A 17,424-nucleotide genomic window follows, 5' to 3' on the forward strand; every position below is an offset into this window, starting at 1 on the left:
AATGTAACTGGTGTTTAGCAAGTGAGTGAATTATGTGTGAATTTAAAAAACAAATCTGTGCAATCTTCTCCAAAGCCTACCTGTTTTTAAATGGAAGTAAGTTTTTCCAAGGTCTACCCAGGCTGAGGCATTTCTCCCTCTAGCAATGACTATCTAGATAAAGATGTCTAAGTTCACTGGGAAATCAACTACCTACAGTTCACTTACTGCCCTGGGTCTCTGCCCTCGCGGCCACTCCTCCACTCTTGAGGGCAAGGGCCCTGTTTCTCTTTTCCCGGAGACCACAGTTCTAGGTATGGAACAGGTGCTTCAGTGAGTACCCGATCTTGCCATTTCAAGGCACTTAAGAACTAAAAGCAAACAAACAGAAACTTTGGAAATTATCTAAAATTAAGACGTGTTCTCTTCGGCTAACAAATCCTGCAATTTTTTTTTCAAATTAGCGTATTTTCCAGCGTAATGAATCCTACAGAACTTGGAAGCCAACATCAACCCGCGGCGAAGCCACTTCTGTCTGAGAAGAGGGGGGCAGCTGTGCCAGAAACCAATGCAGTCCATCCCGAAATCCAGAGGGCGGGCGGCGGGCGGCGGGCAGCGGGCGGGGAGAATGGCGAGCGCCGCGTTCAAGGACTCGACTCCGGTGCTCCAGCCTGGAGGCCGGGAGCGGGGCTGGAAGGGGGAAGGGACCGAACCCCTGCACCTCTGGCCCCCGCCACCGCCGCACCAGGGAGGGGGCGCCCGTTTCCTTGACAACCGCGCGGGGCACAGCTCTCCCTATGGGCCGGGGGAGGGGAGGGGAAGGGAGAGAAGCAAAGAGACCCCCAGCGCCGGCGGCCGGAGGCACCCCCTGAGCTCAGTAGTCGCGGCCCCGGATCACGGGGCCTTGTCCGGCCGCGGCCAGCGCCTACCGTGTATCCCCGCTCCAGGTCACTCTCCTCGTAGCGAAAAGACGGGATGTAGACCTCCATGGCCGCGCCAGCGGGCCGGTGGAGGGCGAGCGGGGGGCGGGCTCACGGTCGCGGCCGCCGCTCCGCCCTCAACCCCGCCGCCCCGCCTCTTTTCCCGGCGCCCGCGGGACTCGGCAACTGCGCCGCACGGACCCAGCTACCCCGTGGATCCTGCTGCCCGCCGCGCTCTGGGCCCGCCCGGCCAGTGCCCGGGACCCAGAGCCGACGGTGTGGGGTTCTGGGCGCCTGGGTTCCTGGCCCAAAGAGCGGCGGCGATCAGCTGGGCCCGGAGGAGGCGGGGCCTGGAAACCTGTGTGTGTCCGCCGAAGAGGGATATGCGCGCCACCGCGGACAGGGCCGCACCCGGGCGCTCCCAGCCCTTGGGGCTTGAGCTTAGCCCTAGGTTTGCAATTTGCAAGACACTACCCTCAACAGATTGCGGGACAAAAAGGAGTGGAAAAACTTGGAGCTTCTTGATTTTGTTTTGGTTCGTGAATTTTCGTTTTAACACTCGGCTGGTATGAACAGCAGTAAACCCTACACTTTTACCAAGACTTGCCTGTTTCCTTTCAGTTCCAGGGTCAGCGTCATGTTCTGAGTTAGCCGTCGAACCTAGGAATGATGCTGTAATACAGATCCCGAAAGTCGGCTGTTCACTGAGACAAACGGTCTGGCTTCCTGCCCCAGTTCTAAAATGCCTCTCGGTAACTGTATAGGGCTTTTTAACGATAAGAGAAAATAGAAGACGGGGAAAAATAAAGAAAAAAGAAAGGTGAGGGCCGGAATCTGCCCCTCAGGCCAGAACCTAATAATCTGAAAATACCTAAAAGATTAAGTGTGCTAGTTTGAGGAAACTTTGCAAACTCTAGAGTTCCTTCCTTAGGTTAGAGGACAGAGCGGAACAGAAACTTGGGGGTGACCTCTTGGGCTGCAGGTAAGCAGCTGCGCCCACCTCTGTTTGCCCAAGGAGCATTTCTCCTTGAAACTCTGACGTTTATGAGGAGACCTTGGTCACGGAAAAGATAATCAGGCCCTTTGCTTTAAGAACTAGTCTGATGTGGACCCTGCAAAGCCTTTAAACTTACCCCCATCTGAAGGACCCCACCCCCCATCTCCTTCTCACTCACACGCTTGCAACTCCGGGATGTGTCTGCCTCTCAGAACTCCATGCCTCAGCATAGGTTATGTCCTGTAACCAGACTATCCTTCCTCTTTTCCATGGCCTAGCACCTCCTGATATAACCAGACAGCTCTGTGGATTCCGTGCTGAGTTCAGAGCCCAGCTTGTAGCTTCCCATAAGCCTCTGGTGACTATCACACTGTACTGTGTGATTAATTTACAGCCTCATCTACTAGGTTTTAGACCAAACACCTTAAAAAAAAAGTTGTTTTTCTCCTCTTCTTGGCACATTGCCACGCATACTTTTCTTGAAAGCTTTATATAATTTATATATTCATCTTTACAAAGCCAATGGAATGCAGCAGGTACTATGCCAAATGCTCTTACATCCCATGTCTCATTTAAGCTTCACAGCAGCGTCATGAGTGTTAGGTGCAGTAGGACTTTCAAGGACTAAGTAGTGTTCCTGTAAAAACACAGGAATAAAATTTTTAAAATAATGGCTGCTGATGGCAGAAGACCCCCAAAACAATTTCAAGACTGGTTGAAACAGGTTATTAAAGTCTCAGTGTGTAACGTAAACCAGGATTATGTAATCATAAAATCCTTGATCTGCAGATTGCTGATCATGCTTTTAGTGTACTTTTTATATGATCCTTCCCCAACAGCCTGCTAGTAGCCTGCCTGGCATACATATATTTGTCTGGTGTGGCTCATCTATTTATTCACTGGATTTAAGAGTCAGAAAAGTGTGGGTCCAAGAAGATAGGACAGGTGGTTCAAATGAACTTTTTTACCCTGTATTCTACTAATAGTTGTGTATAATTTAATTTTGCCTTGCTAAAAATATATACAAGCTCTTAATATGTGGGTGTGCCCTTCAGGGTTTATCAGCTTAGTTATAATTGTTATCATTTTAATTGTTTCAGATGGCATAATTAAAGCTTGGAGAAGATAAACAGCTATGAAATTACTAGCTAGTAATTAGAAGAGCTAAATTTCTAATCAACTTCTGTGAGTAACAACTAAAAAGGAAAGAAAAGAATAGCAACAAAGAGAACAATATGAATTATCCTGATGTTCTTACATACCTTTTAGTATGACTCTAATCTGTGACAGGTCAGCCAAACATCTTCCCAGAACATTAATAAAAATACATGGCAAATACATACATAAGAAGTTGAACAGCTAGTACCTGTTAATAAAGGCAAAAAATTTATGTAAGAAAATTAAAGTTCTGCTGGAATCTGGGTATAAAATCCTTATACTAAAAATACCATGTTTACCTAATATTCGGTAGAAATATATTTCAGCAAGTTTAATGATTAATTGCTTTAAATACCAGCTTATATTAGAAGTCTTGACCAAAATCTATCTAGAATATATTACATTACATCTCTTCCTAATAATTTTTAACAGGCTAGGAATAGCAAGAAACATCTTTAATTTGATAAAGCTTACTACAACCCTACATCATATACCCTATTCAACATCATATGAGGAAGCATAAGAATAGTGTCAAAACTTTATCACAATTATTGTTTTACATTTTCCTGGAGGCACTAGCCAATGCAGTAAGACAAGTAAAATAAATAAGAGGTACAGATATTGATAGGAAGATATAAAACTAAGGTTAATTGTAGATGAAATTGAAGATACAAAACTAAGGTTAGTTGATTCTGTTAGAATAAAATTTTTTAGAATAAATAATTTTTTTCATTAGGTGTCATATTAAGTCATCATACACAAATCAACAGATATCATATATAATAGCTTGCTTACACACCAACATTAACCACTTAGAAAATAATATAGGGAAAAACCAAAAGATTTCACTAATAACAGTATTAAAAACTTACAAAATTTTTTCAGATAAGCTTAGTAAGTGTGCAAAACCTATATGAAGAAAACTAAGTAAAGAACATAAAGGAAAATCTGAAAATAGTTTTGTCATGTTTCTGAATGGGAAGAATCAGTATTATACTGATTTTGGGGGGTAAGTTTTCATCAAAACAATTTAAAAGTTAATACAATCAAATCCCAAATACACTAAGAAAAGTGACAAGAGCTTATTCTAAAATTCATTTTTAAAATGAATAGCTAGAGCAGGTTTGAGCGACAACAATAAAAAAACAGAATGAGGGGATAAATTAATCGATAGGACATCAAAACATACTATAAAGTCATAGTATTTAAACCAGTATGATCCTGGAGCAAAATTAGATAAATGATGAAGGGAACTAAATAGCCCAGAAATAGATCCCTTAATGTATAGGAACATAATATGAAACAACAATGGTATTTTAAACCCGTGAAGATAAAAAAAATAAGCTATTCAATAAACAGATCAATGTTTAAAGAGGTTTTTTTTTAACTTTTTTTTATTGAGTTATAGTCATTTTACAATGTTGTGTCATAAAGAGTTTTAATAAATATTTAAATAGTAAAGTTTTAATAAATGTTAAAATAGTATAAATAAATGGTATAATAGTTTATGGATAACTGGCTACCCATTTGAAAGAAAAGTAAAATTCATTTTAAAAATAAATTTGATATATACTAAAAAGCTCTATGAAAATACAAAGCTACAAAACCTTATGGTAGACAAAGTTTTATTACAAAAAAAAAGTGTCAAAGACATTAGGGGAAAGATTATACTATATTAGACTAGATAAAAATTTTTAAATTAATGGAAACCAAAGAGTGAATTCAATTCAATGTATTCAATAAACTGAAAAAAATTGCAACATGTATGATGAAAGGTTAATGTGTATATGTGAAGAATACATAATTTTTCTTAATGGCACAATAGAAAAAGGACACAGTGTGAACAGGCAATTCCCAAAAGAATGCAAATGGACAAAAAAAATCTGTGAGTTATCTATTACCAAGTAACAAATTACTCCCCAAATTTTAGCTGCTTAAAGCAATAAATACTTATACAGTTTCTGTTGATCAGGAATCTGGGAGCAGTTTAAGTTATAAACAAGATGTGTACACTAAGGCTATAGTCATCTGAAGACTCCATTGGGTTGCAGAATTCAACTCACAAAGTGGTTCACTCACGTGCCTGGCAAGTTACCCAAGTTACAGTTGGTTGTTGGCAGGAGGCCTCAGTTCACAGACATCAAAGCTGGCTTCCTCCAAAGCAAGAAACCCAAAAGCGCTCAGGATGGAGACTACCGTGACTTATCATCACCTACCCTAAGAATTCACACTTCATTGTTTCTGCAATATCCTGCTGCTTACAAAGGTTAGCCTATTCAGTGTGGGAGGGCTATACAATGGCTTGAGTCTCAGGAGGCAAGAATTGGGGCTTTCGTGGAGGCTAGCTACCACATAACCATGAGGAGAGGTGCTAAAATCCTGTAGTAATCAAGGAAATGCAAGGTAAATAATGGAGGTGTCATTTTTTAACTTTTAGAGTGGCAAACATTGCAAAGATTATTCCAGTGTTGGCAAAAATGTGGGGAAATGAGTACTCCTGGTGAGAGTGAACTAGGACAGACTTTTTAGTTGACAAACTGGCAGTGGCTATTACAGTTTTAAAGGCATGTATTCAGTCCAGAAATTTCACTTCTGGAAGTAGTTCCATATGTTCAGGGCAGGAAAAGTATATACAAGAATACTGCACTGTTTACAATGGCAAAAATTTGGAAACAATTTTGATCATATCATGGATAAAAATATTTTGGTGTATCTACACTATGAATACAACGTTGCATTAAAAAAACCTATGTTAGTATTTCTGGGTTAAGATAGAAAACAGAACATATTTAACTAATTTCACTCCTTCTAGCCCCAATAAAACTACAAAGAATTTTCCCTTTCTTTTTTAATGCAAAAGATAGGAAAAGCAGGAGGAGAGAGAATAGCAAAAAGATTTGTATAAGCTAGAAAGCAGATGGATGAGAAGTAACTGTTTTAGCAAACAAGAAAAAGCCCAATTTAAGCAAGCAGTGGGAAAGCTGAAAATGAGCCTGATTTACACAGGACAATACCCAAAAGGCTCAGTGACAGGGAATAAAAGGTATATCTAGCATGAGAGGTAATTGGCTAAAAGAAGAAACACTGAGTGACAGCTGAGAATCAGGAACATCCCTTAATCCCCTCTGCCACCTTTGCACAATTCTGGAGGATATTTCTGAGAGAGACAGAGAGTGAAAAAGAGTCTTTGTATTGGAAGTTGACAGGACCAGCTGAGAGCATGAATACTTATCAAAAAATAGTTGGGGCCTGGGGTAAGTTACCATATACATATTGAATGATGAATGCTGAATCCTGATAGAAGCTGGCAACTACATCTTTACCTTCCAGGCAAGAAACAGGAAATATGACTAGCCCAAGAGAAAACATCTAGAAACACCAACATTAGAAATTTCCATCTGAAAAAGGAAAAACAAAACAAAAAACTGAAATAAAAAAAGAAATTCTCTTCAAACAGCCTAAGGCAATCATTTTTCAGTGATGATCAAGTTTGATAGACCTTGGGTGTGGTCAAGATGGCAGAGTAGGAAGACCCTGAGCTCACCTTCTTCCACAGACACACCAAAACTACAACTATTTACAGAGCAATTATCGTTGAGAATGATCTGAAGACTAGCAGAAAATATTTTCCACAACTAAGATATAAAGAAGGAACCACAACAAGACCTGGCAGAAGGGGTGGAGACTTAGTACAGTTAAGACCCACATCCCTGGGGTAGGCAACAGCACAAACAGGAGGATAATCACAACTGGAGAGATATTCCTCCAGGAGTGAGGGTTCTAAGCCCCACATTGGACTCCCCAGCCTAGAGGTCCTGCACTGGAAAGACAAGCCCCCAGAACATCAGGCTTAGAAGGCCAACAGGGCTTGTATACAGGAACGCCAGAGGGCTGTGGGAAACAAAGACCCTACTTAAAGGGCATGTGCAAAATCAGTCTCAGCACAGAGGCAGTAATCTAAAAGGAGTCTGGGTCAAACACACCTGCTGATTTTGAGAATCCCTGGAGAGGCAGGAGGCAGGAGGCAGGTACTCCCCCTGGGAACACAGATACTGGCAGTAGCCATTTTGGGGAGCTTATTCTACCACAAGGACACTGATGCTGGCAAGCACCATTTTGGAGTCATCCTTTGTGACAACATGTATGACCCTGGAGAGTATTATGCTAAGTGAAATAAGTCAGACAAAAACAAATGCTATATGATATCACTTATATGTGGAATCTAAAAACAAAACAAACGAATAAACAACAAAACAGTAAAAGAAACAAATTTGATCACAGATACAGAGAACAAACTATTGGTTGCCAGAGGGGAGAGGGATGGGGGGTGAAAAAAAAGGTAACATGGGAGGTAATGAATGCTAATTAGCTTGATTGTGGTGATTATTTCACAATGTATATTTATATGAAACCACTGTATTGTATACCTTTAATATATATAATTTTTGTCAATTATATCTCAATAAAGATGGAATTTTTTTTTTTAATTTGACAGGCCCCATGACTATACTTAGAGCTTCTAATCAGCTTTCAGTTCCCACTGCTAATTATGAGAAGACAACCAAGGACTAACACATATCTGAGGAGAGCATCTAACAAGGAACAGAGGTCAAAACAGAAAAATAACTTTGAGGAAACAGAAACAGGGAGGAAAAAAAAACTTGAAAAAAGTAAGCTGTCACCTAATATCCTCAGAGAAATACAGAAGACATTGCATGTATGAAATGGGAACAGCAAGCTACTTGAAGTCAGGAACAATCAGAAAACAAGAGTACAGAGAGTAGAACACAATGACAGATGCAAAACAGGAGAGAAAAATAACAGCATCAGTCAAGGGCATCCAACATCCAAATAACGAGTCTCCCAGAAAGAGAAGAGAGAGAACATAGAAGGGAGGAAATTCTGATTGAAATAATCCAAGAAAATAAATGTCCAGAATGAAATGTCATGTTTCCAGATGAAAGCACCCACACAGGATGGAAAAAGACGTATTCTATAGCAATTCTATAGATTTCAGAACACTGGAGATAGAAGATCCTACACTCTGAAAAGGGGTGGGGGTGTGGGCAGCTCACATAAAAAAGATCAGAAAACAGAATGGGTTTGGAATTCTCAAGAGCAACACTGGAATGTAGAAGACAATGAGGCAATGTCTTCAAAATTCTAGAGAAAATGATTTCCAACATATACTCAGTTAAATTGTCTATCAAGGATTAGGGCAAAATAAAGTCTGAAAAGTATAGTTTCTATGCATCATTTTCAGGAAACTACTCTGTGTATCTACCAAAATGAGGGAATAAATCAAGAAAGAGGAAAATGTGGGGTACAGAGAACAGGAAATACAACCCAGGGGAGAAGCAAAAGGAATCTTCAGGATCACCACTGTGAGGCAGACAGACAAAGATAACCTGTTGAGACCAGAGCAATGCGACTTAAGAGGCAGACATTCTGAGGGCCACTTTCACAATCCTTCTGCTGTATCTTCATTTTAACCTAAGAAACTACTGGAGAATGTATTATTCCAACACAAGAGAATAAACCAAAAAGGAGGAAGGCATGAAACCCAGGACGTAGGGAATGTATTCCAGGAGAAAAAAAGTCAATTTCAAAGTTCAAAGCGAGGCAAATCCAGAGACACAACAGGCCCAGAGAGCACAAGTTCAGATAAAGTAGAAGGCCCAAAGGAAAGTAATTGGAATGGTTAAATAACCTGATCTGAGTGGTCTTGTGGGAAATGTACTAAGAGACTATAGGAAGACGTGGGAAAATTTAGCAAGAGATTAAAAAAAAAATGCAACAACCAAATGAAAAAAATCAAGGCATGTTCTACCTCAGTAAAGAAATAGGAAGGTCACTGAAAACAAAAAGTATGAGAAACTGTCACAACCAAGAGGAGCAAGAGACATGACAACTAATCATAATGTGGTATCCTGCAAGGAATATTGGAAGAGAAAAGGAACATCTGGCAAAAACAAAGGAAATCTGAATAAGCTACAGACTCCAGTTAATAATGATGTGTCAGTATTGGTTCATTAATTGTAACAAATGCATTATACTATAAAATGTTAATAAGGGAAACTAGGTACAGAGTATATGGGAACTCTGTATGTACTACCTTCACAATTTTTCTATAAATCTAATATTGTTCTGAAAATAAACTTTATTTTCTAAAAAAGGAAGAAAACTGTGATTAAATATACTTTAACTTTCAGCAGTGAACAATATTTGTATAGGCATAAAAATGAAAATATTGAATCCTGATTTAACCAAAAATTGTAACTGCATTGGAAGTGGGGAATGAGTGTATGAAGCAGATGGATGGCAGAGTAAGAGAAATAAACTCCCATTTACCATAAAAAAAAATAAGTAAATGATGTTTGAAATTGATGATTCAAAAGATAGCAGGATATGCATTTTATTTAGATACATGAAGGCATATAAATGGCAGAAGAAACAGCTAAGAGTAGAAAGAAATTCTTTGTGGAAAAGTACTGGGGATGTCTTTTAAATTCTTACTTCAAAATCCCTTCCCCCTTGATTTTTCTCACACGTATCAATAATCCCTAATCTTGAATGAATCCGACAATCTGTTTTCTCATGGCTGGAAAAAAAATGGATACTTCCTTTGGTTGGCTTCATTTTAAATTCGTGATTTCCAAATTCATTTGAAAGTCAGGACTCATCCAGTCTCTTACTCTTCTCTGTTTCTGTTCTCTAAACATCTACCATTTTTCTTTGGCCTCCAATCTTCTTTGGCTTTCCTGCTGATAACCGTCCCTGATGATGGCTTAATTTCCTATTTCACTAAGAAAATAAAAGCATTCAGGCATTATTTCCAAATAGATCCATCTTTCCTTTCCTTATTGTTCAGAGGAAGAAACATCCTTACTTTTCTCTGAGGTACTTTCCATCTACCTTACTTCTTTACCTCCATTATGCCCTTAGATGTTAGTTTGACATGGGATTTTGTTCTCAGGAGGCTGATCTTATTCTCCTTCTTCTCTAAGGCTGCATTCATTAACAATCAACAGCTTTAAGGGATAGGGCATGTTCACATGTCTAAGTTGATGATGAAATATCAACTCCTGACTTCTGTTTTCATACATTTTCATCTTGAATGGAGAGTTGAAAATACCTTATTTTCATTTTGAAGTTACATCAAAAATTGCCCCTAAGAAGTTTCTTTACCCAAACTACACCTGCTGTAATATCTCAGTTAATCAAAGCAGCAGTATCCTAAATCATCAGAGCCAGAGATCTGGGCATCATTCTCGACAACTCTCTTGTCCTTCCCTGATACCCAATCCATTGCTTCAGTGCCTGACACAGTAGAGAATGAACAAATACTTATTGAATGAATGAATGAGTGAAGCTTGCCCATTCTTATTTCCATTTCCCTATCTCCTTTCCTACTTCCACTGCAGTCAGGTGCTCACCATCACTTAGCTGTACAATTGCTGTTCCATCAATTGCCATCATGATCTTTTTATTCTCCATGTGTTTTCTTCATTGATTACTACTTCCCTTAGTCTACAACATAGTCAATGTTCTTATATGTGTTTGTGTGTGGAAATAAACTTTCCTTTTCTTAAATAATTGCCACATTTCTATCTCACCTTTCTTTCCTTTGTCCCCACACTCCTTTTAAAGGTCTCTAGCTCATTTCCTGACAACTCATTTAACTAGAGTCTCTATGTAGAGAGGGCAGCTCTAAAAGTAATAAAATAAAAACTGGTTTTGACTGCAAACATTCTTCCTCTCTACCTCTGATCTTCAGCCTCAGGGCTCCAAGAAATATCTCAGGGACAGACTGCTCTGAGAGGGAATCCTTCTGGAGATCCCATTGATACCCTCATCAAACATACATCCACTGTTATGAAGAAGCCCTGAAGACCGGTAAAATAATCAAAATGCAGGTACTCTGTTTAGACTGAGATTAAGTAGACTCTTACTTAATGAATAGTTATTATTTATTAAGTACATGCTATTGCTGAGAAATTCAAATCAATTATCGTAATAAACTGAAGGAGTACCTGAACAGATATTATTACTTTACATTTTCAAATAAGGAAACTACATTTCAGAGAAAAATACTTGCTCAAAGTCAATGAAGTAGATTCCTGAGCCAGAATTCAAAATGGCAGGCTAGAAGCATAACCATATTTCTAACCACCCCATTGTACTCTCTCAACTGTACCATACTAGGTTCTACAAGAAATAACAAGGGCACAGAAGCATACAGAGTATTCAAAGCAGTAAGACAACTATAAAGCAAAGTAACATTGGTAAGTACAATCTGAAAGGTGCAAAGGGTTACTAGAGTCCTGCTGAGAGACTGAGAGGTCCCTTGCTTCTTTTTAGTTAGGAGACTAAAGAGGATATATGGAAGATAAGGACTCTACACACTGGATAGGATTTAACCAACTGCTGGTAAAGTGGAAAAGGGTAACTCAGACAAGGTAACACCAACAGCACTGAGCCATAAATGACAGAGTAAGCTCACAAGACAGGGGCATCATTTGATAAAGCAAAAGGTAGGTGAAGGTAAGGGGTAAGATCAAGACAGGAAAAGTAGTTTGAGGCCAGATTTTGGATAATCTGGACTTTATCATGGTCACAAGATCTTGTGGGGGAGAGAGTACAAGTGAGAATGGAACAGATTTCAGAAATACAGTCAACTCAAGCGGGTCTTGGCAAAATAATGATACTGAAGTAATGTAACTGAAAACATAAGCACTTTCCTTTTTGTCTCAGTTACAAGAACCTGGGAAACATTTTTAACTGAAATTTAGAATCTAAGTTTGGTTGAAAAGCCTATTTCCATCCATGCACATGTACATTTATGTACACACACAAACCCACACACATTTACACACATATATAGTGACATCTGAAATAAAGATCTAGGAAGTAAATACAGGTTAAAATCAAGATAACTTGAGACTTGAATATGGAAGCAGTAAGAAGGCAATTTATTGTTCATTTTTGTTAAATTTTGTCTAATTTTTGTTTTATTAAACAGTTACATATACGTAAACTTAAAATAGAACCCCCCCAAACAGTTTATCCCACTAACTGACCTTAATTAAAAAAAAATAATTTTCTGTGTATTAACATGTGGGCAGCTTCACCTTAACTGGCTTTAAATACAGTTTCCATTTGACCCAGTTAATTAAGAAAAATATTTAATATTATTTAATTCTTTGAGAATTAAAAAAAAGTATGTGATGAGAAAGGAAGATGAGGATTTTTAATTTCTTCATGAGCGTTAAAAGATTAGACAGCAAGGCACAACTTTCTTCTTTTGTACAATCTTCTACTCTCAGCCACTTCTGAAATTAACAGTTTGAAGAAATAAATTCTGTGTATACCAAAGGACTTCCTAGAATTCTATGTTAATGATCAGAACAGGAATCTTGAAAAGCTTGTCATACACTTTCAAAGAAGAATGTTCACAGACATTTAACAGATTTCAAGAGGAAAAATCAGTTCAATCATAATGATTTAAGCTCTGGATCTGCTTACCTGTAAAATGAGGAAGTTGTACTAGACTAAGTTTCCTTCAGGCATTAAAGTGCTACCATTTGTTCCCAGTAGATATTCAGTACCCATCACCTGCCAAGTACTATGCTACAAAATCTTGCACTTAAATTGTACCTGTATTTGAGAACAACACCTACTAGTCCCTTTTATTTAGCTTTGAATTCTTCACTAGATTTGGGATGGTAAATAACAAACAACTGTTGCACTTACTCTCCATTTCCAGTTCCATGCATGGCACTGTCTACATTTGCGCTGTCCAGTATCATAGCCACTAGCCATGTGTGATGACTTAAAATGTGGCTAGTCCAAATGGAGATGTGATGAAAGTGTAAAATACACACCTGGTATTGAAGACTTAGTATGAAAAATAGAATGTTAACTATCATAATAATTTTTAATACACTGAATTACACCTTAAAATATTTTGGAGCTACTGGATTAGATATTAAAATTAACTTTACCTGTTTCTTTTACTCTTTAAAATTTGGCTGTAGAAAATTTTAAATTATGTGTGTGGCTCACATTATATTTCTATTGGTTTAAACTCTAAGGACCTCATCCACAGATCACCATGACCTCTCTTTATGGCTTTGATTACAAAGTCAGAGTAATCAACAATTTTTCATACCACTCTTGCAGTAATTCCCCTCTTGCTATTTCTGTGTCTGGCCAAACAGTTGCTTTCATTATAACTTAAAACCATATCCTTTATTATGAGAATTAGAAATGAAACTTACTTGATTCTAGACTTTGGATAAGGAAGGTAATGGTGATTCTGTCTTTTTTCAAAACTCTGAAGTAGAATATGTTATACAGAAAGATACTATATAACACACACATTTCCTGACTAGTGGATATGGAAATGCATCCAAAAATCTCAAGCCAGTGACTGGACTTCCTTTTCACAGCTGTTATTTCCCTCCTATCAGCGACCTTTCTTCCTTTAAAACAGGATGACTTTTGCTCAGCCTAGGGTGTAGTTACTATTAATCAATTTCTGACTCTTGTTAAAATACGACTGCCCATGCAGGGAGCCATAACAAGAAAGTGAAGTAGCCATTTAGCTTTATAACTAGTCATATGCTTTAGGACAGAAAAATGGAAGTCTTTATAGTTCCCTTAGACATTAAGAAGCATTTCTTAAAGGAATATAATCTTTCTCTACTCATCTGAGTTCCTTCCTTTAAGGAAACCTGACTTGTTAAGAGGCTTATTTATTTTATTTTAAAACCATTTATGAAACTTTGTACAACAAACTTCTAAAACTTTACTATACCTAAATAATAAAATAAAAAGGTTTAAAGAATAGCAACAATGAAGCAAGAGTATTTTGAGGCTAGTATAAATATATATCTATGTATAAAACAAGATGGATAGTTGAAAATACCTTATCAAAAAAATACAATCAAAAACTTAATTCTTTTATGTTTAGAAATTATATTTTTACACATTAATTTTGCTTTAGCCTTGCTTTACTTTATTAATAAAAAGTTTGGATAAGAATTTGACTTTCTAATAGACTAATATTAATATCAAAGTTTGATATTTCAAACAACATATTTTAAAGTAGAAAGGCACTTCAGGAATCAGTTTTATACCCTTGTATTATAGATGAGATGTAAGTGATACGCCCAAAGTCACACAGCTACTGACTGATAGAAGACTGAACACAAGTATGTTTACTTCAAGTTCAGCTTGTTCCACTGTATTATGCTGTCCTTCTTTAACTTTTATCTGCTTAAAGAAAAAAAAAAAAGAAATTAAATTCAGACCTTTAAAACTAAAAGATTATCAGCATATTAATGCTCTCATTGTTCTATTTATTTGAAATGAAAGTATTTTAGTAATATGAAGAGATATGAAGATTGATGGGTGTTTCAACTTGATCATGTCCGAAAATATTTATTATTTTATTTTGAGGTACTGAATGGTCTTACAAATGAACCAGAGCAAAATGGGAGATTTGGACTTGAATAACTAAGTTATCGTATGTGTAAAGTAAATCTCTGAAAGTAATATAACTATGTATTTAATACTAAACATCACTACAGTGAAATTCTCCCCAGTAAGCCTTTACTTTGTTCAATATTAATGGGACAAGATAGGATCTGATATATATTAATATGAGTTACTCATTTCTCGAAAGTATCTAAGCTACCTTCAACAGAAACAACACAGAAGACTGTTCTATTTCTACTTCAGTTTCTTCTTAAGATAGCAAACATTATTTTGCATCTTCTAGGATTTTTTTTTCCTTTTCAATTAATCAAGTCTTTATTTTAAACCTATTGTGTGTCAGGTATTCTTCTAGACTTCAGGATCGTAAATATGAACAATACCTACAAGAGGTTTAAAAATTCCAACTAAAGTAAGTGGAAGCAAACATATCTTAAGGAGACTCTGATATGTTAACTGTATCCAGCAAGCTGCTAAAGAGGACTCAGTTACACATATGTCTTACTCTTTTGGAAGGGAGATGTAGATGTTAAGCCTGAGAAGATCATCTTTAAGAATTATTTTTTAAAAATGAAAATAACTGATGCCAATCATAACTTATACTTTCATCCACATTAAGGATTATATAACTGCCATCTAAACAGGATACAAAAATAGGTGAGATGGCTGCTGAAGACAAATTTCATTTTACTTCAAGTTTGCTTTGCACTATCCTTGGTTATTCACCAAACTGCAGGGTGTTTTAGCACAGCCCCACTCTTTGTCATAGACGATCTACTTCTAGTTTAAAATGAAAAATCAAAGGAAAGGCAAGGAATAAATTAAATATATGCAGTCTTACACTTTGAAAATAATAAAGGATGAGCAAAATCCATAGGACTTGTAACAGAAGCACATAAGTCCGTCTTTTTCAGATTCTTACATTGGGTACTTATAATAGGGATGGATAAAAACAAGCAAAGATAATTATTCTCTCCTTACTCTTAATTCTTACTCTAAAATTACTCAAAAAACTTAAAAATTCTACTCCTTACTCAAGACAAGAGCATTCCCCAAAGTTGAACCAATAGATAAATGTTCTTTGGTTTATGAAGATTTCATAAAAAGAAAACTTAATTAAGCTTCATTTAGTCATTTAATAATGAAAGAGTTCAGTTTTTTCTGTCAATCAAGAAAATTAATGGATCAGAGCATCACTTATATACATCTAGAAGAAAAAGTTTCTTCCTATTAAAAAGGTTTTTAAAAGATCTCTAATATGTTTACATACCCAAATAATTGGTTACTAATACTTCACAAGGAATATCATTTTATTACTGTAATCACAAAATCTTAATTTCTGTACAGGAATGTGTAAGTGAACATTAATCAATGCATTGATAATTCACTTCATAAAGAGGGTGAACACACTACAGAACATATTGTAAAGAAAAAATATTGTAAAATTTTCTGGCCTTGCAGTGCACTTTTTTAGTGCAAGTATTTAAGACACAATAGTGTTCAATTCAGCAAAGTATTGCAGAATGTCATGCCACAGTCCACTTAATTCAGAGGGTCAGGACATGCAGCTTGTAATAAAATGTCAGAATATATATTTATAAAAAACCACATGTAATTCATAAAATATATAGTGGTTTATTTAGATGGTTTTAAATGATTTCACTGTGGAATTCTGCATAACTGGAACAAACATCCAAGATCTTCTGAACAGGAATAATCTTCTTGCTAGGCAATGGCTTTGGCTTCAGGTAGAAATGCCTCCCAGTATTTTATCAGCTGTGGATGATAATAAAAATAAAAATTCTCATAACCTTGTTGTCATTTATATAATATATACTGAGAAGCACTAGGAAAAAATATATACAAATAGCTAACAGTGAATAACATTTACTAAAGTTTGGTTCTTAAAGGGATCATTTTAATTCTCTTATATGAAGTTTGTCAATATAATTCATATATAAATTATTTTAAAATATTAATTACTCCTGGCGAATTTCAGGTTTTGATGTAAAAAAATATAATTATAAAAATACCTAAAAACTTAAGACCTGTTTAACTTATGCAAAATCGTATATATGGAAGCTGTGTAAGATTACCTTAAATAATAAACGTGTAATGAGCTTTTCCAATATAAAGTGGTATCATCTCCTAATTCATAAGATATTCACATTTTAGGTATTGCTAGTCAAAAAAAAAAATGAGAAGAAAGGAGGAAGAGAAGAAAATTCAAACAGGAAAGGGAAAAGAGGCTGGGAAGGAATTAGCTGCCAGTCTTTCCTAGATAGTCCAGAGAATAACAGACTGGCGTACAAACTAACATGTTTAAAACAATTCCTATAAAAATAAGCTTATATAACTTATTTTTTTCTATTTAAAAAAATATAAGTATATGAACTAAGTATTCAAAATACAAAACAAATATAATTTGAAGATATTATGTCATCACCTAATTAAAAAATATAATCTATTATATATTATATAGACAAGTTTCTAGTCTACATATTTTTAAATGAACTTGAGGAAGAAACTGTTCTATTCAAGATATTAAATAGTTTGATCTAGTACTCAAATTTATATTAAAATACACAGAAAAAAACTTCTATTATCTTGTTACAGACTTTTTCTTTTAAAAAATTTTTTTAATTTTATAATTTAAAAATTTTATTTTGGGACAGAGGTATAATTAGTTTTTTTAAAAATTTTATTTACTTATTTATTGTTTTAATGGAGGTACTGGGGATTGAGCCAGGACCTGAAGCAAGCAAAGCAAGCACTCTGCCATTGAGCTATACCCTCCCCACCCCTAGACTTCTTTCCTTTATGTAACATTAAAACCCATGGTCTTCTAATTAAAGAGACAAATGCCACTTG

General features: G+C 36.4%; 2 protein-coding genes across 9 annotated transcripts in view; both read right to left on the bottom strand.

Annotated features, from left to right (window-relative positions):
* The window catches only part of SNX24 (sorting nexin 24), a 147,159-nt gene extending 131,455 nt beyond the window's left edge, over positions 1–15,704 (bottom strand). For 2 of the 8 annotated variants that reach the window (XM_072957731.1, XM_072957725.1), the window contains exons 1-2: positions 909–980; positions 208–350 (exon numbers count right to left, since the gene is read on the bottom strand). Coding sequence is in view for 3 of the 8 variants with exons in the window: in XM_006216498.4 (XP_006216560.1) it covers positions 909–968 (60 nt within the window). In the remaining 5 variants the exon portion in view is untranslated. Of the gene's footprint in view, positions 1–207; positions 351–908; positions 1,091–1,506; positions 1,666–2,454; positions 2,534–3,158; positions 3,263–7,037; positions 7,127–12,807 lie in introns of those variants that run through there. The other 6 variants (XM_072957734.1, XM_015249731.3, XM_072957728.1 and 3 more) reach the window with 5 other exon arrangements.
* Positions 15,705–15,845: 141 nt separating this feature from the next.
* SNX2 (sorting nexin 2) overlaps positions 15,846–17,424 on the bottom strand; it is a 50,634-nt gene continuing 49,055 nt past the window's right edge. Inside the window, exon 15 of the mRNA XM_006216500.4 lies at positions 15,846–16,329. Within this exon, the coding sequence (XP_006216562.1) occupies positions 16,279–16,329 (51 nt within the window). The 3' untranslated portion in view covers positions 15,846–16,278. The remainder of the gene's footprint in view (positions 16,330–17,424) is intronic.

The sequence above is a fragment of the Vicugna pacos genome, chromosome 3 (genome assembly GCF_048564905.1).
Source record: "Vicugna pacos chromosome 3, VicPac4, whole genome shotgun sequence".
Classification (NCBI taxonomy): Eukaryota; Metazoa; Chordata; class Mammalia; order Artiodactyla; family Camelidae; genus Vicugna; species Vicugna pacos.